We start from the raw sequence: 26,137 nt of genomic DNA, 5'->3' as shown, positions 1-26,137 counted from the left end.
GATCTTAGCCACAAGCAGGTGTGAAGCTGGGAAAGTGAGCCCACAAACCCAAAAGGGGGTTTTCAGACACACAACTCGAAATTAGGGGGAAACAGATCAAACTGTGCCTGGGTTCAGTCGTTCAGTCTGCTCTGTCCCGCTTCCACATTAATTGGGAAATATGCTTTAATTTTTTCATTTCTATCCCGCCCTTCCCGCCCACCTAAAATACACAATTAAAACGTATTTTGGTACCCCCCCCAGGTGCAAAACCCAAAGGACAGTTGTGTTCTGATTTGCATTATCATCAGCTTGTACCCTCATGCCCAGCTCAACAGGCAAGTGTTGCACAAACAAAAACTGAGGTAGAGGAAATTGCAATAAAATAAAACAAAAACCTACATCTAAGTTGTCTAATAGGCTTGATGTTTGTTAAACCTTTGCTTACACCTATTTTGCTTCCTCACAAGAAAGGAAAATGCTAGGCATGCTACTGTATTTTAAGGAAGCAAGCCAGAAATTCAGAGAACGGGCCTCATATACCCCAGAGAGGATGGACTGCAGGTAGCAGCTCTGCCCTTTAAGGGGGACTCACTCCCATTTCGATCCCTCTCTCATGAGGTAGGCAAAGATGGGCTATGCCCAGCAGAGAGAGACCCAGCGTAAGAGAGTCATCCATGGATGTCGGACACTTTTAGGAAAGGCAATCGCCAGAGCCCAGACCCGACTCCTGTACCTTCTTCGCAGCTGTGCCCATGATGCCCTGGAGACGCCTTCCGGCGCTTGCGCTTGGCACGGGGGCTGCCATGCTCCTTCGTGGAGCCCGACCGACTCTCCTGCTTGCTGACCTCGTGGGAGCTGTGGTACTTCCGCCACTGTGGACACAGAAGAGACACACTGGCGGTGAGAGGAAGCGAGAGGAAGTCTTTGCCAGGTTTGTTCATCATTATTTTTTTCTCCACGTTTGTACCCCGCACCTCCAGCGCTCCCATGTCCCCAGGGCTGCTTGCAATTGAAATGAAACTTCAGAAATACAACACAAGGCAGAATAAAACTCTGGAACTGAAATGCTAGGAAGATCTAGCAGATTTAAAAAAGGCACGGCAATAAAAACCACTACCCCAATCTGCTTAGCGGGTAAAAAAAATAAATAAATGAAATTAAAACCTAGAAAAATGGAAAAGGTCTTAGCTGGTGATGAAATGACATCAAATCAGGTGCCACCTGGGGGAAGTGTGTATATGTGTATATATATGTATATGTGTGTGTGTATATGTGTGTGTGTGTGTATATATATATATATATATTTGCTTTCGTATATATATATATAAAAATACCTGAAAAGGTCTCTCACTGCCCTTATTGCCATTCACTTAGCCTTTGAAGGGCAGGTCACCCTCAGAAAGGCTACAGAAGTGAACATCAGTCACAGTGGTACGGAGGAAGACAGTCTAAGAGATAATCTGGGTTCCAAGCCATGCAACAGCTTTAAAATGATAAGCACGGGCCACTTTGAACTGAACTCTGAAAGGAATCAGAAGCCAGGCCGTGGCTTCTTAATGGCTGCGTCTCAATCAAGCAGCTGCTGGCAACAGGGCACGCACTTGGGGCAATTAAAACAGACTTGCCCTAAGCCATATGACACAGCCAAGTGCCTCTGAGCCTCTTCTGACGTCACATGCTCCATCTATCTGCACGAAGAAACCTCTGACGCAAATAAAGTCAAACCCAGGGAAAAGCCCAGGGCATTCTGAAAAGGCTGGAACCACCAGACCAAACTAGAAACGCTTCCAAGACGACACCTGGGATTCACACATCAACCTCACCTCCAACTAGCGTGTTACACAGAGATTCAACCTGGCTACAGTTTTTTAGAGGACAAACTGCATTTTAAAATGTAACATCAGAGACATTTTGTCATGTAATTATTTTCCCTGGATCCGTTCTGTCTGTTAGCTAAGATACAGCGAAAATAAGAAACTGAATAAAAAATAACCAACCAGGACATTCGTGTTAACAATGGACACTGATCCTAATAGTGCTCTCGTGCATCAAACAAGCACTTCTCAAGAGGGGGAGTACCAAAATAATTTAAGATGCACAGTGTTATCACATGAAATTCCTGGTTCTGTCTGCTGTCCAGGCAAGATTCTCTCTTTACTGTAGTATTGGAAGCAGCTCTGCAGGAACACCATCAGCACTACAGGAGTTTACTTCCAACATCTTCCAATCCTAGTTCATCTTTTTCCTTGTCCTCGGCAAGAGATTAGTCCTCCCTGAGGACTCCCTAACCCTCAGCCCAATCCCACCCATGCCACCCCTCAGATGCTGCTCCAGGAAACGCTGGGTGCGATCCCTGTTTTCACATCAGGGCAAGTCACTCACCTTGCGGGTCTGCAGGTTCTGGCTGTCCGATTTGCAGGGGTCCTGAGATTCCTCACTGCCCCTGCACTTCTGCTTCTTGTGGGTCAGGCGGTCTGGCCCGTCATGCTGCCGCTTGGACTTGCAGAGGAAGCCCTCCTCCACTTTGATGTGAGCCACCCCCTTGAGCTTGGCTTTCGGGGGGCTTCTCGAGGCAGTCCCAGCATGCAGACAAGTGGTGGAGGTGATCAGCACCTCTGGCTCCCCCTGTTCCTTCTTCACACGGCTGAGATCAACCTGGTGCACGCTGCTGAGAGGGACTTCTGCCGCCGGCTGATCCCGAGATGCGTTGCTGCACTTCCGGTCCTTGCGCTTGCTCCCTGGGGGAGGCGTCTCAGAGGTCGTCCGCACGCTTGGCTGGCTGGCTAAGGAAAGGCCGTGAGATAGGTAGGCAGTCAAGACCTGGTTTTTAGGCTTGGCGTCCCCGGGGCGCTTGCGGCTACAGCCCTCTGGGGGAGATTTGGGCTGCTGCGGGGTGGCCTCTGCTGCCAAGTCAGCCTCGAGTCTGTCGGAGTCGTATTTTGGGATGAGACCCTCGGAGCCCCTTGCGTCTGGGAGGCTGGTCTGAAGAGCTGGTGAGATGCACAAAGGGCTGGCTGTGTTCGGCAAGGCTGCCTTACAACTCTTGCCCTGAGAGGGGGCTTCGGGGGGCTTCTGGACCACAGCGGAGGACTCTATCGGCTGCACACCAGGGAACGTGGCCAGCTCGCCTGCGCCAGCTGGCTTGCAGGGGGCAACTTGATTCGGACACAGCTGCCCGGCTGCCGAGATGCCGATGGAAAGCAGAGGGCCCTGATGATAAGGCGACCATCCCACGGGCAGCAGCTGGGGGCTGGCAGGCTTCCTGTTGACTGAGCACCGAGGGTAAACACTTCCTTGGCTGGGGCTCCAAATGGCCAGCTCCTTTGAAGGGTGCAACTGGGCCCCTGGGACACGAAGGAGCTGCCTTGCGGGGTCAGGCGGCCCCTCTCCACCACTCTTCTTCCCGGGAGGCAGCCCGCCACTGCGAGGCTCTCCCTGGTCAACGATGGAAATGAGCTCCTGCTTGGCGAGATGGCGGGAGTCCCTGCCAAGGCCGGGGCCAGAATCCTTGCCCAGCAGCACAGAAGCTGGGACTGGGTTGGCCACCCCAACGTAGGTGCCTGGGATGGTGCTGATGAGGGCGGTCGAGTTCTTCACCCAGGAGCCCTGCTCCCCATTGCGGAGGAACTCCGGGAAGATGACGAAGGGCGAAGCAGTGCCCGGGCCGCCGATGGCCTGAGCCACCCGCTGAGGCTTGGAGAAGACCGTGGTGAGCAGTGCTTTGCCACTGGTGTGCACCGGGGTCAACACAGGCATCGGGGGCGTCTTGCGCTGGCTCGGAGGAGGCAGCTTCTGGCGGTTTGACTTGGCGGAAAGGTCAAGGGGCATCTCGCTGCATTCCGGGGAGACCATCTCGCGCTCCAGCTGTGGGGGGGATTTCAGTGGAGAGATGGAGGCCAGAACACCCGAGGGCAGCTGTTCCGGGACCCTGGCGAGCACGCTGGCGGCGACTGACAGCGGGACAGTGCTGGCACCTGCTGCTGCCGTGGCAGGCGTGCTAGGCGAGAGGTCCGCGCCATCGACAGCAGGGGAGGGTCCAGTGACCGCAAGGGCGCTGCTCTCCCCTGACGGGGCAGGGCAGTTCAGCTGGCTTGTCTCCACAGGTGCCACTTTGGGATCTGCGGCCAAAGGCCTGGCCACAGAGAAGGCATACGGGTAAGAGCGCAGCTCAGAGGGGGCGAGAAGGCTAGGCAGGCAGGGGTCTTGTGGGAAGGAGGGTATGACAGGCAGGGCAAGGGCAGACGGGACCCCGAGCGGGCTCGGAAGAGGTGGGAGGTAAACCAGGGGCTGGCTGGGGGCGAGGACTGCTCCGGGTGGGAAGGAGAGGGTCATTTTTTGCATAGCAGGGGCCTGAGAAGTGGAGAAACAGACGCTTTTCAAAGTGAAGGTGGCTGGGGCAGAGGTCAAAGTGCTGCAGCTGTTGGTGGCCGTGGCGGCGGCAGCCGTGGCGGTAGCTGTCAGGGTTGTGCCAGCAGCTGGGGTGCTCTTCTCCTTTGCTGGATGCTCGCTCTCCAGAGCCTTTGGGCAAGCAGGGGAGACCTCTGCCGCCTCGTTAGCAGACGGCCGTGCACAGTCCGGGCTGCCGCTGCTCTCTGGCCTTGTGAGTCCACCCTCCCTAACTTTGCCTGGGTTGGCATCGCCGCCCGTCAAGGCCTTCTCAGCACAGTCTGGCTCGCAGGGCTGCTCCTTACGTGTAGGTCCGAGTTCCTCCTCCACGATGCCCTCTGCCTCAAACCCTTGGGCACTGCTGCCGCTACTCGAAACTGCCGTGAGCTCCACCTGCAGCAACGAGGGAAGGCAATTGCATCAATAACATTCTTGTATGAGCACGTTGCTGGTGTTTCACATGCAAATTAGATCAGGAATCCTAAAGCAGGTTAGAAATTTTATTGTCTTGCTAGGGAGCCAAGGCAGAGTGACTCGCCTAAGGCTACCTGGAATCAACAAGAGTGACCCACACCTCCACCTGGTGTGCCAGGTGAGACCCTACCTCCCTTCAGACTGTCTCAGTGTGTGCCCTGGTTATCTCCCGCTTGGACTACAGCAATGCGCTCTACATGGGGCTACCTTTGAAGGTGACTCAGAAACTACAACTAGTCCAGAATGCAGCAGCTAGACTGGTGATTGTGAGTAGCTGCCAGGACCGTATAACACCAGTCCTAAAGGATCTTCATTGGCTCCCAGTCTATTTCTGAGCACAATTCAAAGTATTGGTGTTGACTTTAAAGCCCTAAACGGCCTCGGTCCAGTATGCCTGAAGCAGCGTCTCCACCTCCATCATTTAGCCCAGACACTGAGGTCCTCCTCCGAGGGTCTTCTGGTGGTTCCCTCACTGCAAGAAGCGAAGTTACAGGGAACCAGGCAAAGAGCCTTCTCTGTAGTCAGGCCCACCCTCCCATCAGATGTCAAGGAAATAAACAACTATTTGACTTTTAGAAGACATCTGGAGGCAGCCCTGTTTAGGGATGTTTTTAATTTTGATGTTTTAGTATGTTCTGATATATGCTGTAAGCCGTCCAGAGTGGCTGGGGAAATCCAGCCAGATGTGCAGGATATAAATATTATTATTATTATTATTATTATTATTATTATTATTATTATTATTACCACCACTTAGCAAAGGCTAGAGTTGAACTGAGAACTGTTCAGTTCATATTCTGGTTTGTTTGCTTTAATAGCCACTATGCAACATTTGTTCGAAGAAAGCAACATAGGAATCCCTTTCCTGCTTCATCAGATCAAAGGTCCCTATTTGTCCCCAATATCTGGTGCTCGGGGACAGACTGTCTCAGCACATGGAGGTTCCATTTAGCTATCCTGGCTTAAGAAGCAGCAATATCCTTTTTGTAACAGGTTCAAATGGCTGGCCCATCTAGCCCAGTACTGTCTTCTTTGACTGGCAGCAGCTTCCCAGGGTCTCAGGCAACAGTCCTTCCTAGAACCTGCAACCTGATCCTCTGGAGTTGATGTGGATTGAGCCTGGGTCTATACACATGCAAAGCAGCTGCTCTACCTCTTGGTCATGGGGTAAACAGCCATCAACAAATCTCTCCTTCTCCTTCATGAATGTGCATAACACCCTTTATATAAAAAAGTCACCCAAGTTCATGACCGTCAGCCCACCCTGTGGCAGCCCATTGCATTTGAGCTGGCCAGATAATTAGCCACTTAGGCCCTCTGTATCTTGGCAAGAGATAAAGCTTCCTACCCTAGGTACAGCCACTAAGCTGCCCTTACCTTGGAAAAGCTGCTTCCAGTGCAGAAGTCAGGGGAGCCCAGATGCTGGGAGTTGCTGGTGTTGGTTTCTTCATCAGAAAGTGGGGCTCTCCTGTTGCAGGAAGAAGGGAAAGAATTGTGAAGCTGAGAAACAATCTCCCAAACCTGCAAGACCCCCAACCCACTTTTGGGGGTATCTCTTGTGAGCAGATGCACGTAGGCAGGGGGCTTCGTCAGACAGATGCAGTTCATCAGTCATACACAGCTCATGCTTGTCCTAAAGGATGTGCAAGCAAGGCAAGGTTGGCTTCCCAACCTTCAGCAGTAGGCCTGTATAACTTAAGAGAAATTCAGAATCACTGCATGCTTCAATCTTGGTCTCTAGGTGTTGCTGGACTAAAACTCCCATCATGCAAAACCAGTTTAGCCAAGAGACAGGGATGATGGGAGCTGTAGTCCTGCAATTTCAGGGAAGCCAAGGCTGAAGAACACTAACAAAGCCATAACAAGGGACAGACACCAGCTCCCTTGTTATGGCTTTTTCTACCTGTTCACCTCGATTCGTGTGGCACCCACCCCCAAATCTATGCTGTTTTGGGTCCAGGGCTGCAGCTTCCCAAACTTTATCACCAAGGATAATGGACGTAAACTTGTGGAGTAGCAGGTGAGATTGTGGCCAAAGTTAGTGCGGGGGGAAAGAAGAGACCAAGAGATCCCTTCCATCCACCTTCTCCCCTGAGATCCCTCACCTCAAGCTTCCCAGACTTTCCACAAATTCTCTCATATCTCAACCATGGAGAAAACCAGCATCAAATACCCCTCATTATCCACTTGGCCTGACCTCAATCCCCTTCTCTACTTAAAGAGTGCTGAGTGGAAAGCCTGGCCACGTTTTTAGAAAGTAATCTTTCTTCCCCTCCACCCCAACATTTTTGGGAGAGGTAGAGCAGCACTATCTCTTCGAAAACATGTGGTCAGTGGTGGCGCTGTCAGGTAATTTCAGGCTGCATACACGCTATAAATTTAAAGCAAGTGACCTTCTTCTAAGAATCCTGGGAGCTGTAGTCTACTCCTCACAATGCTGCAATTCTTGGCAACTAAAAACGACCTACAGTTCCCAGGATCCTTTGGGAGAAAGCATATGCTTCAAATGAGCTTCAGATTTATGGCATATACACATCGTGAAACACTGTCTTGCTGGGGGCAGCGGGGAACTTTTGCTAGTTATTATGTGCATAAGGTAAAGGTACCCCTGCCCGTACGGGCCAGTCTTGCCAGACTCTAGGGTTGTGCGCCCATCTCACGCAAGAGGCCGGGGGCAGCGCTGTTCGCAGACACTTCCGGGTCATGTGGCCAGCGTGACATCGCTGCTCTGGCAAGCCAGAGCCGCACACGGAAACGCCGTTTACCTTCCCGCTAGTAAGCGGTCCCTATTTATCTACTTGCACCCGGCGGTGCTTTCGAACTGCTAGGTTGGCAGGCGCTGGGACCGAACAGCGGGAGCGCACCCCGCCACGGGGATTCGAACCGCTGACCTTTCGATCGGCAAGCCCTAGGCACTGAGGCTTTAACCCACAGCGCCACCCGCGTCCCATTATGTGCATTACATCACTTCAAAAATGTGGAAAGCCAGTCCTGCTGCATTTGGGACCCCTCCTGCTCCTTTTGCTAAGGAGTGGGGCTCTGAACATGCATCTCCAAACCCTACCCTGACAGCACCACTGCATACGAGAGACTCAGAGAGGTGACTGTGATCATGTAGGAGTGATTTGTCCCCCTTTGCTTCTGCTGGTGATGCATACGGCTACAGGTGAAATTTCATACAACTTGCACGAATTCAAAGGATCCAGCAAAGCTTCTCCATTCAAACCTGATGCATTGAAAGTTTCTGATTTTAGCTTAAAAACTACCATCCTAATATAGATCTCGCAATATTGAGTACTACTTGGCCAAATTCATACTTTAAACTAATGATGATAATGATAACAACAACATATTATTATTATTATTGAATGTACCACTTAATGACAAAAAAGCTCGATACCATGTGATGCAGTGGTTAGAGCAGACTAGGAAAGAAGAGAGACCCAGGTTAAAACCTCCGCTCAGCCATGAGGCTCCCTGGGTGACTTTGGCCTGATCACTCTCTTTCAAAGTAGCCTACCTCACAGGGTTGTTGTGAGAATAAGCAACGGGGGGAGAGAAGAACCACAAGATACTTGGAGGAAAGGATAAAACCTTCATTATTATTAAACAACAAAGCCACACACATCCAGCAAAAAAGACAGAGTTAAAATAATGAACAGAGATCGTAAAATGTGCTGGCTGGTGCTGATCTGAGCCGCAGTCAGCACATCTGGTGCGTACCAAGATAGCTACTTCAAAGCAGTAGTCTTCCAGCTTTTTCAGACCCAGGAACTTCCTTTAGCTCAATCATACATATGCTGACCCATTTATTATTTTTCTTACCGTATATTTGTATGGTTGTAGAGCTACTGTTTTGACCCACTGTAGATAAGTAGTGGGTACCTGGTGCAACAGTTGAAGGCTGAAGTCTGGTGCATGGAGCTTGTTGGAACTTGTGTCCCTGCAGATGTTGCTGGACTGCAATTCCCATAAGCCCCCAGGCAACAATCAGGAATGGGGGGAGTTGTAGTCCAGCAAAGCCTGGAGGGCCACAGGTTCCCCAGCCCCACTCCGGAGTCTCTTCGCCTAAATCACCCTACAAATTAAGTCAGCTGAACTGCATTTCTGCAAACTGGAGGACACCCCTTTTCCCAGCATCCTCTAACAAGGAACCCGACCACCTCACACACACCAGCTGCCCAACCTCTTCCCTCCCGGCCTGTGGAGGCCACACGCACCTCACCTCTCTTCGCTGAGGCCACACATGCGAATCCGTTCAGCGCCAGTCCAGTTGTGCACCCCGCTGTAGAGAGGCGCTGCAGAGATCATGACAGCCGCTCAGTGCCAGCCAGTCTCAATCCTGTCACAGGCTCTGCCTATTGAAAAAACAACAACAACGAAACACAAAGCATTAGGGCCAGATTTGACAGTTGCTGTTTTCGGCTTCCAAGGGGCAGTTCAGACAGATAAAGAGCAAGGGGGGGGGCAGTCACACTGACCCTTGGCTAAGGTGAGGTGCTTTGATGCACAAAGTTAGGCTGGAGGCAACGGCATCTGCAGAAATGTTGTTGGGAAGGTGGAGTTAAAACACTAAAAAGGGGAAAGCAAGCTAACTTCTCTGCCGCACAAAATGAGAATAATTAGTTATTGTACTTTTTTGCCTCATATCTCAGGCTAGAAAACTTAGCTTGTTTAAAATGAAATGTGGGGAATCTGGGAGTTATGGTTCATGGGGCGCAGGGCTGTCTCTTTTGTGGATGCCTATGGCTGGAGGAAGTATGGAGCACTGCAGGAGAAGAAGTGCACAAGGCAAAGGCACACACGTCAGCTTGAAATTCCTTGAGCAGAGTTCTGTTCAGATAAAGAGTCATTTCCTCTCCGCACTGAAGCACTGCCAGGCAATTAATTAGCAAAGCAATTCTCAGTACAGCTATGCAAGACATGAGCTGTTGAATTTCCAGACTGGGGCCACAGTGGGAAGACCATACAGGGATTGTGGGAAACCCAAAAAGGGGAGTACTGTAACTTCTCATGAGAAGTTAGAACAAAACACAACACCAAGGGGAAATTCAAAGTCACTAGGAAGCTGTGTGGTGTAGTGGTTAGAGCTTGAGATGAAGGAGTCCCAAGTCCAAATCCCAATTACCCATGAACCTTGGGCCCATCGTCATGTATTAACCTAACCTACCTAACAGGGTTGTTGTGAGGATAAAAATTGGGCAGGGAGGAGCATCATCTATGCCACTAAGATCTCCTTGGAGGAAAGATGGAGGTTGAATGCAGTATATGAAATAAGGGGGGGGGGGAGAGAGAGAGATGAGGGAAGCAAGTGTGAATTCCTTTGCCCATGTTGTTTCATGTACCGACCGTATCAGTGCTTTATATAGTTATCAAAGAGCTTGCAGATGTGTGGGGGACTTAACGTGCAAATTCAGAGGGCGAGAAGAAAGCAAAGTACCATGCAAAATGGGAGGCTGCGCTGGGGGAGAAGCAGAGAGCACAGATGGGACAGGATCTCCGCGGACGAAAGAAGCCAAAAGCAGAGGCCAAGGCTACACGGGCAGCCGTGCGCTTGCCGAAAGCGCAAGGAAGGATGGGGGTCAACAGCAGAGGCACGAAGGCCCCTTGAAGGATGCAGCAACAGAAACGGACATTGTTGAGTGCATTCTTTTTTTGTTGTTCCCAGGGAGGATGTGGGACGTGAGCCAGGCAGAACCATTCCCAGGGAACAGAGAAAAGGGGAGAGCAGGAATCCCTCGCAACCAGGGGAACAAAACCCAGGGATTGAAAATTGGGTAGGGGGGGGGAGAGGAATAAAGAGAGGGGGGGCATAGAAACACACACTCCAAACTAGGCAGTACAAGTGCAAGTTCCCAAGGAACTACGAGGAGTTCCCTTCTGGGCAGGCAGCACGTAAAGAGGTGCCAAGTGCAGAGAGAATTCCACAAAGGAATTTGCAGAAGTGCCCTCGACCAAGCCCACTGAGAAGCCACCCTGATGGCAAGCACCCCTTCTTGGAGTCAGGAGCCTTGAGAAGCAGCAAGCACCTTCTTTCCCAAACCTCAGTATGCCACTCCCTCAGCAGGGAGCTAGCCATGTACACCTCTTGGGGTCCTATAATGTCATCTTGTGTAGCCTGGCAAATTAGCATGACCCAAAGCTCCCTCTCTGCCCATCTACAGCGAACCATTACAACAAAACAGAGGCACCAGGAAAGCAGCTCGAGCCTACAAATGTTTACTCTGAAGTTGCCCTGCTTTCGGCACAGTTGAGGCTAACTGTGAAGAGGATGCTGCAATCTGTAGGGTCTTCCAAATTTAGTAAACACCTTAGCAATGGAGTTTTGAATATAGCTCTCATGAGAAAGGGGAAAGCTGTCTCCCACTTCGCCTGTTTTCTCCATTCCCTGCCTCAGCTGCCTTTTTCGGAAGCCTGTTCCAGTTGCCAGAGATGAATCCAATTCGGAACCCATGCAGAAATGCTTGCTGTTTTCCTGTTTCATTGCAAAGTTATTCAAGAAGTAACACTCTCGATAATACAGGAAAGGGAGTGCTACACTTGGTCCAGGATGCTGAGGGCTGCTGGAAGCATAGAAGGGATTTTGGTAGCTTACCCATAGAACCAATTCAAAGCACAACTGCATATGCCATTTAAGCTTTTGCAGGGGTTAGTCCTGCAAGTCAGGGAAGGGCTGTGGATCGGCAGAGGAGCACCGTGCTTTGTATGTGAAAGCTCCCAGGTCCAATCTCTGGCATCCCCAGGTAGGGCTGGGAAAGAGCCCAGCCCCAAATCCTGGAGAGCTGCTACCAGTCAGGAAACGGCCTGCTACTCATTCATCAATAGTTCTTGTAACCTGCCCTTCATCCCAAAGAGCAGCACAGGGTGGCTAACAACATAACATGAAAATAACTATAGGACACAACTGCCTATCAGTACAATAAACAGCACCATATAGACCCAACACCCTTTGGTCCCCCACCCTACCCCAAACGGCAGGACAGATTAGTGAGTTTTAAAATTTTGCCTGAATGTGACCAAAGTGGTGGACGATCCGGCGATACTCAGGAGAGAGTTGCATAAACAGGGGGCTGCCATGCTTCCTTTTACTTAAGGCAGCTTCCTATGTTCCAAAGTTCTGGTGCAATGGCAATAGAGTAATAGCTAGTCAAAACCTAATGGATGGGAGGTGAGGTCCACCTTGCTGCAGAGAGGTGCAACTGTGCTCACACACCCCTTCCTAATGGTCAGGAAAGATGCAAGAGGGAGCTTGTGCTGAAACCACGTGAAACTAGTCTCAAGATAGTCTGGAGGAACACCTTGGTCATCCATCCGCACAGGTGGGAGGAGAATTGCTCAAACAAACAAAAGGACTTCTCTATATTTTTGTCCTCTTCAACCTGGTCCATTTCAGGGGGCCTCTTACATGCTGTGGCATTATAATTAAGGACCACTAGGCTTTCCATAGTTAAAACCATACTCAAGGCAGCTTACAACATGAAAAATATTACATAATTACAAACATAGCAAAAGTAGCCATAAACAATAAAAAAGTCTGAAAGTACACAACTGAACTAAACAATTTCCACAACGTACCTCATCAGTGAAGTCATAAGCTCCAGCCATTGCACTCACACAACCACATTCCAGACAGCACTCTAAATAGCAATCCCTTAACCAGCTGAGCAAAGAATTTAAAATCTCCCAACAACAATATGGTTCCATCAGTGTTTTTCAGGAGGGATGGGGGTGATGGTGACTGCAATACCCTTTCAGAACAGAAGCAGTTCCTCAAGGGAAAATGCCCTGATCCTGTGCAAGAGATGAGCCACAGCAGCACATTTCTTGGTCTTCAAAATAAACATGTGAAAAGGAATTCCAACCCCAGATGGAACTCAGTGGGTCATCTAATACAATCTCAGTATAATCTCAGTCAAATGTAGTTGGTACAAGTGTCAACCTGGACCTGGAAAACCCATGTCTGAGTCCGTGTTAAGTCATGAAGCTCCCTGCAGGACCTTGGCTTAGTCACTCATCCTCAGCCTGTGCTACCTGACAGGGCTGTTGTGAGAATAAACTATGATAACCCTCATGCATATTGCCCATAACTCATCCTAGCAAGAGTAGGATACAAACATGATTGATGGTAACAATAAATGACCTTCTACCCTAGGAGACAAGATCTCTTAGATGACATCCAGGAAAGACAGGAAGTTAACTCCATTGCATAACTGCTCTCCAAACTCCTTAAATCATTTTTAGTCTACATCTGTCATGGATGTTCACTACAAAGCTAGGGAAACAGCAGAAGTTGGATTCTAGCACATAATTATACAAAATAGAGTGCACAGGACACCAATGTTATATAAATGATGGTGCTTGGGAATTTTATGTATTGTCCAAAATCTGGATTCAAACCCATTGCTTTTTGCTTTGTCCTCAGTAGAAATGATGTCTGATATCCCTAACTTTGCATAGATCTGTTCCTGCCCAGATCTGTTTTCTGCAGAACATGTATTTCATCCTGGATATATCATGGTCTGAATTTTCTGCTGAAGGGTCCAGACATACTCTGAAGGGTGCCAAACAGGTGAAGGGGCCTCACAATGCCACTGGCTGGAACAGCAAGGAGGTCTCTTCAATAGAAGTGATTAGCTTAGTCCTAGCACAGACGTAAGGGCAAAATTGGGACAAGGCAAAAGACTGGGTGTTCTTGCCTAGGATGCCCTGAAACTCTGTCCTAGGGACAGATGGAAAAGAAAGAAGGAATAAAATACCAAAAAGGATGAAAATCTAAACGAGACGGACAAAAAGAAGTGTCCAGAGAAATTGTTTTACAGTTTATGCATTTGTAAAAGGAGGGTTGGTTTTTGCAAAATAAAACCCCCAAAAAGCAGGACACAAAAACTCCAGCAGTAAAGTTTCAAACTGCATGTTGCCTTAACTTATCTTACTTTAGCAAAATAGCTCAATTTATTGTTTCCCTTGCTTCTTCTCCTCCTACACCATACTCCAAATGATCAAACACTATTTTATCTGAACAATGACAACACAAGCTTTTCTAGCCATAACACACCATTCACAGATTATCAACACCAGCTCTGGTTTTGGACAACATTTGGCCTCCATTTGACACAACAAAAGACAAGAGTCAGCTTTCCTGCTGTCCCTTGGAGATATTCTAGCCTCTTTTTTAAAAAAATGTCTCGCCCTTCACTTCCAAGTGGGCCGTTTGAATTTTACGCTGAATGATCCAGAAAGCTCAAATCGCTGGTTGCCATAGGTGGCAATGGACAGGATAGGAACACTAATAATAATTCAGGTTTGTGTTTTAAGAGGCTCAAAGCACTTAAGATACATTATTTCAAAAACTCATACAACAATCCTGTAAGTTAGGTCAGTTTTATGATCCAGGATGGGTAGAAAAGCAAACAGCAGTTTTCCTAAGGGACAGAACCTCGTTCACGAAAGAACAGAATTTGAACTTGAGATTTCCTAAATTCAGTCTCAAAGCCCTTATATTAAACTTGCCTCAGAAAAATGACCATTAGTAATGGACAGATCTGCCCAAGTCTGTCCCTTTCCTTTCCACTGGCACCCAATCATAGGTCTGTCCTGTCCTATTTTGTGCAATTCTTTTTTAAAGATAGCATGAAAAACTTGTACTTAAATTATATGCACTGCCCCAAAATATGTATTTTTCAATGCTTTCCAATGTATTTTCCACAAAAGATACATTTTACATGTGCTTTAACCATCAACAACACTTGTCTGTGCTCTTTTTGCGCACTAAAACTTCATTGCAAAATCCAGTTAAGAGCATTCTCTAATGAGGACTTGTGTTCCAATCCACAGACAAGTTTAGGACTGTTGAACTGGGTCAATACATTGCAAAACGAAAAACGAAAAAACGGACTGATTGAATTCCTCATCCATCCCAAAAGATTACAGAGCAGAAACTGGAGAACCTATGGCTCTCCAGAAGTTGTTGAACTCTAGCTCCCATCAGCCCCAGCCAACACGGACAATGGTCAGGGATGATGGGAGTTGTAGTCCAGTATGTTCTGGTGGGCCCGCAGGCTTCCAACCTCTGCCACAGAGGAAAAACCAATGTCTGAATAAAGCTTTAGATGATGTTGGAACATATTTACTAAGAATCAGGGCAAAATTTACAACATACATATATACTGTATGTTATAAAGCCAAAGGCTTGTACAGCTTTGAGAGCTTCAGTGGCTACCACAAAAAGTCAAAATTGACATCTCTGCTGGTGCTTGCAGAGACAAAGGCCAAAAGGAAATGAGCTCCGTCAACAGTTAAAGGCCAGACGGATTAACAACATTTCTTATAGCTCTTGTGTTTTCAGGTCAGCCCTCCAGATGAAGAAAGAGGTTTATTCCCAACCTGCAATCTCTTTAAATTAGTCTTTGACGGACACATAGTACATAAACAAGTATGCTCCTGAATCAAATTCCATATATGACATTTTTCTTTTTAAACATACTTTCCAGCCCCCACCCCATGAAAAACAGCAACCATTATGTAGGAAATAAACTCAGCTTGCAAAAGTTGCCAAACCTTTAGCAATATGTAAAAGATAAAGTTACCCTATTTACTTTTGCTGTACCTTATAGCAACCTGGAAATCTTGACGTTGAGAACTTAAGTGAAGCAAGGAGTCCGCACTGGCAACCTGCAATTAAGCACACAACACTTCTGAGAGTGTACAGAGTGCCTCTTTCTCATGAAGTGAGAGAGAACACAGCTCCCATTCTACACATCCAGGTTGAAGGAACAAAGTTTCTAGGCCTACAGTGGCTTGACGTATGGTACTACTTTTAGAAACAAACCACCACTATACCCAGTGGAAGGCCTTATCACAGTAGTGTCAGCAACCACTTCCAACTGGCTTCAATAGAAGGCATGCATTTGGAGCGGAGGATCAGAGTGGAAGTCCCCATTTAAAACCAGCTCCTCTCCCTCACACTCTGCTTGCGAGTATGTATACAGAATGACTGCCAAAGCAATCTTTGCCTGCACACCTGCTCATTCCCGTGCGCAGCCAGGACAATGCACTCCTAAGCATGCAAAGACAATAATGCATCTCCACCGAAGCCAGGCACTTGCAAACTTTCCAACCGTCTCCAGGTAAAGCCTCTCTCTTACTCACACTGTGCAATGGCACAGAGAGAACGAACCATCACTCGCTTGCTCACTGCAGCCTGGCAAGGGAAGCCTCACCGTGGAAACCTGTCGCAGCTGCAGATTAACATCACGTTTCTAAAAAACACAAGTCAGGCTACCACGACCGGGAAAAGCCTCCTCCAGACCCCCAAGCACACACACATTGTCCAGCCGATGACGCGATGCCTGCAGCACATCTTCCCACCCCCACCCCGCAAACCACCCTCCATCCCCATTTCAGCTTCAAAAAACGTCCCATCCCTTCACTCTTCCCCGCTGCCACTGCCAGGCTCCGATTTTCTTGGCAGGCTGAGAACTAACGACAGTAAACATGCACAACGACTAGCTCCGGGGGCTGCCATTTGTGGGGCCAACCTGGAGGCAGAGCCCTGATTACAACAAATTGGATGGGGGGGTGTTGCTTAGGTGTTACCTGGACAAGGCAAGGCAAATTGGGATAGCATGCAAAGCCCTAACTCTATCCTCCTCACCAACACAGACACACGGACATCTCTTGTGCTTTGCAAGCATTTTCAAGCTACCCTCCCACCGAGACATTGGATTTTAAAGGGCAGGCCCATTCCAAACGGGCTGGCCAGTTACACTGAAAAGATGCCAACCAATACTTCCCACTCTTCCAAATAGGGCAAAAGTTGCCCCCTCTCTTTCTGAAAACAAGCTTATGCTCTCTTCTCTTCCTGCGGACACACTCTCTGCCGAGACTCAGAAAAATCAACCTCCGGGAGAACGGGTCGCCTCCGTTCTGCCTTCAGCAGCCCATCTCTGCCTCCCGACCGTCTAACATTTGGTTACTCCTTCCGAGTTTAGCTCGCCGCCGCGCCGCGTTCCTCCTCTCCTTTTCCCCCGCGCACCACGATCTAGGCTGCCCGTCCCTTCGGGACCGTCACGGGCATCGCCCTTGTCTCTTGTTGGAGGGAGGGAGCGGGGTAGGGGAAAGAAAGAGGGAGGCGGCGGCGGCGGCGGAAAACAGCAACCCAAGACGCCTGGAAGGAAGCAGACGGGAGGGACCAACCAAGCTTGAGTCTCTGCCATTCAGAAGTGTATATGCCATTATCAGGTCTCTTCTATCGGCGGATCGCCCCGCAACGTGCGCCCGGAGTGGGTGGCCGCTGAATTATTCCCCTCCCTCGCTCAAAAAATTAAGCCCAGAATTTAGACGGGGTGGTGCAGCTCAGGCTCCCTATGCCGAAGGCTCACCGCACGCTCGGGATGCGCAGAGACTCGCGCAGAGCACCGTATCCGCCACCGAATTCGCCAGAGCGAAAAGGGTGTCGACCCCCTCTGTCCGCCCCGTCGATGGAAGCAGAGGAGAAATGGAAAGAGAGAGCGAGGAAGAGGAGGGTGGCGATGGTCGAAGTAGTGGGGGTAAGCCCAAGCACCCCTTCCTGAGAACAGAAAGTGAAATAATCTGCCTGCTAGCCTGAAGCGACGATCGCTTCCTCCCTCGCCGTCGGGGCCGGAGCAGAAGCGGCCCTGCTGTCACCATCCTGTCCTGGACGGGACCTTACCGCGAAGGGAGGACGGGAGGGGGGGTCAGGAAGGGAGAGAAAAGGACCGCGGTCCAAGGCCCGCTCCCCGTTTCCATGGAAACCTCACTCACACGCCGCCCCCCCCTTCCCTCCCCGATGGCGACGGAGGCGGCGGGGGGGGGGGAGAGGGGAGAAGCGGGCCCGGGAAAGGGAACCGCCGGGGACCGTCCACACGCACCTGCTCCCAAGGCGGGCCCCCGCCGGGGTACAAGGGGCATTCGATCCCGAGGGAATCCAGCCAAGCGGAGCCGGAGGAGCACAAGGGCCGGCCAGCGCGGCTCCACCGATCAGCAGCGCAGCGCAAGGAACAGCGGCGGTGGCGGCACTGGCAGCGGCAGCCCGAGTGTGAGGACGAGAGCGAGCCGCCGCCGACTGCTGCTTGCTGCGGGGCCTGCCGGGAAGTGTAGTACGGTCGTCCGGCCGCCCCCGCGCCCACCCCGAGCCGGGCCCTGCCCTGCGGACTACGCCTCCCAGGCTGCACCGCGGCGAGCCCTGCCCGTGCGGGAGGGGCGGTTTGCTCCGAGCCAGCCGAGTCCGGAGAGGGAAAGAAGGGGGGGTGGAGTGTTGGGGGGGTTGAGAGGGGGAGGGGCCTCGCGCCCTGCCCGGGGAGGGGGAGAGGCTGGGCGAGGGCGGGGGGCGAGGGCGGGGACCGTCCTCCACCCGAGGGGAGGGAGAGATAAGAAGGGGCGAAGGGGAGGAGGCGGCAGCTGCTGCTGCGCCTAGGCTCTTGCTCGCCTCCCCTCTTTCCACCCCCCCGGGGTTACCCATTCACACGCACAAAACCAAGTCCTCGGGTGGTACTGGGCACCCATCCCAAAAATATGCACTGTTAGCTGTCCACACCGATGAGGTCACGGGACTGGAGAGAGAAAAGAGGAGGGGTCGGGGTACATCAAACATTGCGGTGGGGGGGGGAGTTAGGTGTTTTCTGGGGAGAGATCTACAATTTTGGGTAATCAAGCGGGGGCCTGAAAAGATAAAGGGGGCGCAAGGATCCCGCGTGGCGTTAAGGGAGGGGGAAGTGGAAGCCCCGAGTGCGCACGGAGCCCAAGAGGGTCAAGCGGCGGATCAGCCGAGGGCTCCGCGGTGCCTAGATTGGCGAGCGCGCCTCTCTGCGCAGCGGGGAAATAGAGGCGAAGACCGGAGCGGTGCTGTCCGGTGGCTGCACCGACGGAGACAGCCCGCAAACGACTCGGGAGGGCTGCAGCACGCGGATGGGAAGAAGCAGGGTGCCCGTGCCGGAGGTACCTGGATCAGCCCGAGCTGATACTGCGCGCGTTCCAGGCTCCGCACCTGCGCTGGGTGGGCGCCCCCTCGGGGTCGCAGCGCAACGCGGCGTCCGAGTCTCTCTGTCTCCCGCTCGCTCGCTCGCTCCCTGGGCGGCGCAAGCCGTGATCAGCACCGGCGCGCCCCGGGGAGCGGCTGGCCTGCCTACCTCCTTCCGTCGCCTGCTCGGCTCCTCTCGGGGATGCGGCCGGAGGGAGGCGCCCCAGCTCGGCCGGAGGATCGGTTGCTGGCTTTGACCCCCAGCCGGCCGGCAGCGTCCGTCGCCTGCCTGCTTGGCGGCCACGCTCTCCTTCACCGCCCGTCTGTCCGGGCTCGCAGCGCCTGCCCTAGAAGTTGCTCGAGCTTCGAAGGCCGCGATCGCCGGCCAGGCCCGCGCGAGTCCCACCTCGCGTCGGCAGCACAAGCAGAAAGCCCACGCCGCGCCGCCCTGCTCAGTCCGGCCCCCCTGTGGGCCGTCTCGGCGACGATCGAGCCCGGCTTCCCTTCCCCTGGGCCCGTCGTCTTCGCCACTGCCCAAGGCCCTCCCCCTCTGCTCGGCCGGGACCCTCCTCTCGCACCCCAGTGCCTTCCCACCCGCGCCGTCTTGCCCCCTACCCTAGCCCAGCGCCCTCCCTTACCAGGATCGCAGTCCATCTAGGACGAGTGGCGTTGATCCCGTTTCCCCTCTAGTTTCTCCCCCACCTTTTTTCTGGCAGCCCCGCACGTCTTTACACCCGCGTGTGCACACACACCTCTCCTTACCAGTGTGCCGTCCGAGCGACTCGATCTCTTTGCCACACCTCCGCTTTCCCGAGCTTTAAACCGACTCCCCTCTGTATGGACTCAGCGCCTTACATCGTCTGCCCTAGCCGTTCTTCCTGCTTTTTGTATTCCGCCTCAGGGCTAGGAGTTCTTTCTACCACAACCTGGTTGGCCGGCACAGGGAAGCCCACCCCCCACCGCCACCAAGCAGCAACTATGCAATCTGGGGCTATTAAAACTGTGCGGCAGGGAAGCAAGCTAGTGGGGACTTACTCTCGAGTAAGCTTCCTGAACAGCCCCCAAGAATTCTTTAAGCGGGAATTCTTCTAAAGGATCCTAAAATCAGGAGGAATGTATTGTATTGCATTGCATTTTGCAGCTTTGAGGTATGCTTTGCATTTTGCAAAAAACTTTTTACAGAGATGGATGGAACTGTGATCAGGCAAAACCCACCCAACAAACCCCAATCAACAACCCTTACTACTCCTGAAGACAAATAAGTGCCTTGAAGAGGATTGACTTCCCATCAGGATAGCTCCCTCTCTCCATTTATTATTTCTGCTCCTACCTCCCCCCACCCCTTGTTTCTTGCTTTTACTCAAACTTCTACAGGAAGGCCCATTTAAGATTCCTGACCAGGTGCTCAGAGCATAAAGTCGTAAGAGGCAATTCCACTACACTACCTTAAACTGTATGTGCCCCAATCTAGAGAGAATTGTGGACTGGGGGCTAAAATTAAATTTCCATTACCTCCTGTGCTCAGGGGAAGTTTACTTCTTGTATGACTTCCCTGGTTTATGTGCACGTGTTGTTCTTCTAGCAGTACAATATCTCTGTGCTTCTGCCTCATCTTCCTTACTAAATACCTGCTGAAAGGCCACCTGTATTTTATGTTCCTGCCAGTGGCCAAAATCACACAGGATGTGAAAGTTAGAACAAGACGGGTCCATGAAGATGACCTCCTGGGTGTTACTATTGGACAAAGTTGCTCAGATACAACGCCTCAAACGCTTCCACCAGTGTACCTGTGAATTCAAAAGTGGTATGTTTCAGAAGTGAGGGGAAGAAATTTAGCCAATATACAGCTAAGCCTGTAATTCAGCAACCAAAGCAACACCAAGCTCCAGCTGAAGTTTCTTGCATGGTAAGAAGACATCCAGGTGATTTTGTGTAAGATGTAGACCAGAATAGGATGAAGCTGCTTAGAAATTGGGGAGAGGAACAATTTACCCCCAAGGAACATATTGCCCTTTAACTGCTCAGTGGTGGATTTCCCTAACATGGATAATGGGCCTAATAAAATAACTTCTTTCTTTCTAGCCTAATAAAACAACTCCTTTCTTTCTAGATGTAATGGGCATAGCTGAAGTATACCTGCTCTGCTGATCTACGTCACTTTAAATACTGGTTTTACAGCTGGTAAAGCATAGTGGTTTGGGCTTAGTGCAGACCAAACCATGATTAGCACTCACAGACTCTCAGTGTTTCCACTGTGCTCCCCCAAAAAACGTTTCTCTAAGGTTCCTGCAGTTCAGAACATGCTTGCTGTTCCCCTGGCATAAAGCAGCGAAAGAACAGTCACATTTCCCACAAATTGAAAGCAAGGTAAGAGTTAATGGTACCCCAGCCAGTATAGGGGCCAATGAGAACCCTCTGCAGGGGGTGGGGTCAGGGCAAGATGAGATCAGCACCAGAGAAGGAGAAGATGTGGGTCATGTGAGCTTTTTCTGTAGGTGAATGTTAGCAGAGACCAGATGGGTCTGGGAAAGGAGACCATGCCCTTTACACCTGTTACTCGACTACACCCCCCAGCATCCTTGGCTATTGGTCATGATGGCTGAGGCTGATGGGAGTTGGAGTCCCAACATCTTCAAAGGTCCCACCACCACCTTTTTTAGTCTGACCTTGCTGGGGGAAATCACACCCCGGCTGGAGAGCAGCTTTGAGATGGTTCTTGTACGTACATGTAAATAGCTTGATTTTTCCACTGGATGGCTTAACATCAAATGATAGCATGCATGTCTGAATGGGTGAAAAGAGATCTTATAACACCAACAGAACATTGGCATCATCTCATATTACCTCAAACACAATATTTGCGGTGGAAAGTGACTGTAGGGGCACAGCCTTCACTAGGGATGCTATGTTAGGTCCTGGAGATGTCAGGGATTCAACTTACGACCTTCTGCATTCAAGGCTGGTACTCTACCGCTGGGCTAGGTTTCCTCTTGAAAGTTCTATCTTTGGTGTTCTGCCTACCATTCACACATGCAAACTGCACGTCTTGTGGTGCAGTAATGAAGAAGCATGCAAGTATGAATCAGACCTTCATCTATGGGAGTTGACCAGGCAGGCAGGCACACATATTTGCAAACACCAGATAACTGATAAATCCTTAGGCAGCTGAACTGATGGCTTGAATGAGAACAATACAAGAGCGGTGAGATCCTGATAGAGACTGAAGGGAAAGAGTAGAAGGAGAAAGAACAAAACTTCTCCTATGCTGTTACAGTGGTGACAAAGAAAGGCCATGCAAAATTTTGCTAACCGGATGTCCTCCAGACATCGTAGACTGCAACTGCTATCAACATCAGCCAGCGCAGCTGAGATTTTGTAGCACAAAACCTCTGAAGAACGCCAGGTTTGTGAAGGCTGCAGTACAGACTTCAGTGATTTAAGTGGAGGCAGTGTTAGAAACTCACGATATATAAGCCAGGTACAAAATGGCTCCTAAAACCAAGGTTACAGGTCACCAAAATGGAATGTCTAGTTGCTATTTGGGGCAAGTCTTACTTTTCAAATGGCTATGATTCTCAGTTAAACATCTAGCTAGTTCAGAGGACAACCTTGAGCTAGGTTAAGAATTTTGAGAACTTAAAGAAGAAAAGCCACTTTATCCAGGGACAGTCCACATATATACTGGCCTATTCTGACCTCTTTTTCTTAATGGTGACACGGATCATTCATAACGTGGGAATATTATTCACAACTGGGAGCAGGGAAGCGGAGTGGGGTATGTGAAGACAAGCGACAACCATTAACTATAATGTTGTTAACTGCTCCACCTCAGGCAGCACAGAAAAAGCATTTTGGTTCTGAAATTGACCTTAGTTTTCCAGAGGGGAAGGGCAGTAGTAATTAATGTATTGTGCCCATACTCCCTGGAGGGAGTAGTAGTGTGGTGCTGCTTTGACTCTGGGATGATTTATTCTGAAATAACAGCAGGGTAACAGAGAAATCCAAAATGCAGAAACCCACTAGTGGGGTACGTACACCAGTAATCCACCAGTGCTAAATTGGTGGCATGCAAACCTCTTCTGATACGTCAGATCATAGGTCTGCCTTAGCAGAATTGTTCAGCCAAGGTTAGCCTGGACTACACAGAAATTCAAGGGTGCCTTTGAGCATGCACAAAGTACTTCCCTGCGGCACTGTGCATCATCAAGACGTAAAAAACCCTAAGTTTAGGAGAATGAACTTGCTGGCTGAAGCTGGGATTTCAAGCTTTGATATGATGCTCAGTAGCAGGTCATCTGCCTTGCATGTAGAAGGTCCCAGGTTCAATCCACAGCATCTCTACGTAGGGTTGGGAAAGACTCCTGCCTGAATTCCTCAAGAGCAATTGTCAGTCAGTGTAGACAATACTGAGTTACACTGACCAATGTTCTGACTCCATCTAAGGCAGCTTCCTGAGTTCCACTCAACATGAACAACCATCTGAGCATATGGGTCCAAACCCAAGAAAGTAGGCTCTCTGCTGAAGAGAAAAAAAGGAGAAGGCTTCATTTACTACGTCCAAATTATAATCAGTCTTGCTAGAAGAGGTGTGCTCAGATTGTTTCTTTCTCCTTTGATGGGTACGAGAGTTTTGGAACATTTATTGCCAGAAATGTCACGATCTTAGACTACAGATCGCTCTCAAAGCAATGCTTCCTCATCAATTTGAACCTAATGTCCCAGGATTCCTGCATAAAGACCTTCTCAGACTATGTGTATGCCATGACAAAGTTGTGTACAGCATGTAGCTGGAAGTCTCCAACACAACCCTCTCAACAGTTGTTGATTAATAAGATTTGGGACATTAGGTTTAGGAACAAATTTAATTCAGCTTAACATAGGAAGCAAGGAATCCCCATTTTTAATAATAATGCAGTGTGGCTTTCAGTTTTATTTACTATATGGAAAGCCTTCAAGCTTCTGATTAACTGCCAATCAAGTGCGGACGACTATATGATGTCTATATCATCAAATATAACATATGCATCAAATATCCATTCTCATTTTCTTTTCTTTCTTTTTTGAAGTAATTGTCCCACAAGCATGACATATATTAAGGATTGCAATCAGTGGGTTTCTTTATTCCTTTAGTCATCTTGTTGTGTTTCCATGTGCCTTGCATTCTGCTGCAGGCATTTTTAACTTTTATTTGAGGAAGAGGAAGAGGAGAAGAGGATGACAAGGCACCTCTTGAGATGGGGGGGGGGAGAGAATACATAGCTAGACTGCACAGGATGTTCAGTTACGGTTCTTCTGTCTCAAATCTCCCCCCTGAATGCACACCCACACCCAGAGTTTTCTGCAATGCCCAGAAAACTGGGTTGGGGGAGTGTGCGTGTTTGGAAGGCCAGAGGCCAGTTGTATGCTGGGGGAGGGGAGGAGTACAGCGCGCAAACTGACAGCGCGCCCCAGAGGACTCTGGCGAATTTCTTCTGCTTTCATTCCTGCCTTCCCGCCCCCCGCCCCCCAGCCATCGCTTAAGGGAGACCTACTGAGGGCCTCCAAAGTTCTAGCAGGTTTTTTTTTTACTGTTTTCCCCACTCAACGGGGGAAAAATGAGACTGGTACATTAAGGAACGGGCCCTATAATGCTTCCATTCTTTCCCAAAGCCCAACATTTAAGCCGTTTGAATTTTAAAGCAAAGCCAAAACTGCTCGTCTATCTTTGCCCGATATCTTTTCAAGCTATTGGTGATGCTTTAATCAGCTGAATTAACTGCAGCGGCCTTGGGTTTTGTTCTGAGATGGATAGGAACTTTTCCAGAGAATGTGCTTTCATTAGGGAAGATGAAAAGGGGTTCATGCAACAAGAATTTAAGGGAGGAGAATACTTCTCAGGCAAGTGGATTTCTTTTGATCTGGACAAGCAATTCTGACTTTTAAGTCTTGAGGCAAGTTAAGTTAAGTTAAGTTAAGTTATGTTGCAGAGGTAAACATCTGGAAACCACCAGGCTGGGGAAAGTTAGTTTAAAGTGTTCTGCTAGGAATGGGTTTAAAATCTCAACTTTGTCAGGAAGCTCCCTAGGTAATATTGCCCTTGTTTCTGTCTGTCTTTTGCTATCTCTCTCTCTCTCTCTGAACAACCTACCTCACAGGGTTGTTACGAATATAAAGAAGTGGGGAGGAAACCATGTACACTGCCCCAAATCCCTCAGAAGAAGAATGGAATATAAGCATCAATGGAATATAAGCATCATAAACATATGCATATTATTCAAACCTAGTAACGTCAGTGCTATTTTTCCAGAAAAAGAGGTGTTGGAACTCACCATGAATGCCTCCCTAATTCTCTTAGAACAGCAGTGATGCTCACCTGAGATGTGCCAGAACTGAGTTCCAGTGAGTTCCGGCTGGGGAAATAAGCCCTGAGTGACACAATGCAAAAATTAACCTCTGAAAACTGGATAAATTATCAAACACCATTTCATTACTAGCACATCTCTTTCCTGTCTTTCCATTCTTAATAGAACTCTCCAGGTGGTGAAAAACCATCTTCAAAGACATAAACAGTCCAATAAAGCAGCACAAGACTGAACCACTAATAGCACACATTTTAAAATAGCTTGCAATATCATATTGACAGAAGTCAGAACAAAAACCAGAACCATTTCCAATTGCTTTGATGAGCTCCCTGATCAAATGCCTTTCAGTGCAGGAGTGTGCTACCTCCACTGTCAGCGGCTGTGTGCTTCTGAATGCCAGTTGCTGCAAACTGCAGGAGGGGAAAGCAGTGCTGTGTTCAGGTCCTGCTTGCATGTCTCCTGCAGGCATCTGGCTGGCCACTCAGAGAACAGGATGCTGGACTAGATAGGCTTTTGACCTGAACCAGTGGGGCTCTTTTTATGTTCTTATGGTCAACTTGTTTCCTAAAGGAGCTGTTTAAGTGGGGTGCTTCTCGGCAGTGCCCTAACTGAAAAGCTTTTATACATCCAGTGATGGTTTTTGAAATCCAAAATCTGCACAATTTGGTGGTCTGGTCTTGCTTCCTTCCAGTCAGCATCCAATGTGGGGGAGAATTCTGCCCATCTCTGGCTGGATGCAACTGAAGCATTTAATCTGCTCTAATGATGCAGAATGACCTGCAAAGAAGATCCCCATTGCCAGGGCCAGAGTCAACCTGATCTCTTAGCAAAGACTCTCCCCCCCCCCATTAAGTTTCCCACTATCTCGCTCTCCCTCACAGCTTACCTGGTAGTAGCGGCAACACCACTTCCAGAGTATCATTCCAGGGCATTATGGGAAATTTAAAATGAAGGGGCTCATGGATGCAGCCACCCA

At 49.6% G+C, this 26,137-nt stretch overlaps 1 protein-coding gene and 1 long non-coding RNA gene across 12 annotated transcripts in view; one reads left to right on the top strand and one right to left on the bottom strand.

The window, feature by feature from the left end:
• The window catches only part of BCORL1 (BCL6 corepressor like 1), a 31,177-nt gene extending 11,589 nt beyond the window's left edge, over positions 1 to 19,588 (bottom strand). The window contains exons 1-7 of one of the 11 annotated variants that reach the window (XM_083424197.1): positions 19,459 to 19,588; positions 17,223 to 17,306; positions 15,449 to 15,513; positions 9,068 to 9,200; positions 6,220 to 6,310; positions 2,365 to 4,761; positions 716 to 854 (exon numbers count right to left, since the gene is read on the bottom strand). In XM_083424197.1, the coding sequence (XP_083280323.1) occupies positions 716 to 854; positions 2,365 to 4,761; positions 6,220 to 6,310; positions 9,068 to 9,153 (2,713 nt within the window). In that variant the 5' untranslated portion in view covers positions 9,154 to 9,200; positions 15,449 to 15,513; positions 17,223 to 17,306; positions 19,459 to 19,588. Of the gene's footprint in view, positions 1 to 715; positions 855 to 2,364; positions 4,762 to 6,219; positions 6,311 to 9,062; positions 9,201 to 15,448; positions 15,514 to 17,222; positions 17,423 to 17,445; positions 17,600 to 17,732; positions 17,936 to 18,802; positions 19,358 to 19,458 lie in introns of those variants that run through there. The other 10 variants (XM_083424199.1, XM_083424202.1, XM_083424192.1 and 7 more) reach the window with 10 other exon arrangements.
• On the top strand, positions 17,297 to 20,521 carry LOC310669866. Its single transcript, XR_014507436.1, has 2 exons — positions 17,297 to 17,390; positions 20,486 to 20,521. It is a non-coding gene; the product is annotated as an uncharacterized lncRNA (long non-coding RNA).
• The last annotated feature ends 5,616 nt before the right edge of the window (positions 20,522 to 26,137 follow it).

Source organism: Podarcis tiliguerta, assembly GCF_965153285.1.
Source record: "Podarcis tiliguerta genome assembly, chromosome: Z".
NCBI classification, from domain to species: Eukaryota; Metazoa; Chordata; class Lepidosauria; order Squamata; family Lacertidae; genus Podarcis; species Podarcis tiliguerta.
This window is presented reverse-complemented; position numbering and strand designations above follow the sequence as displayed.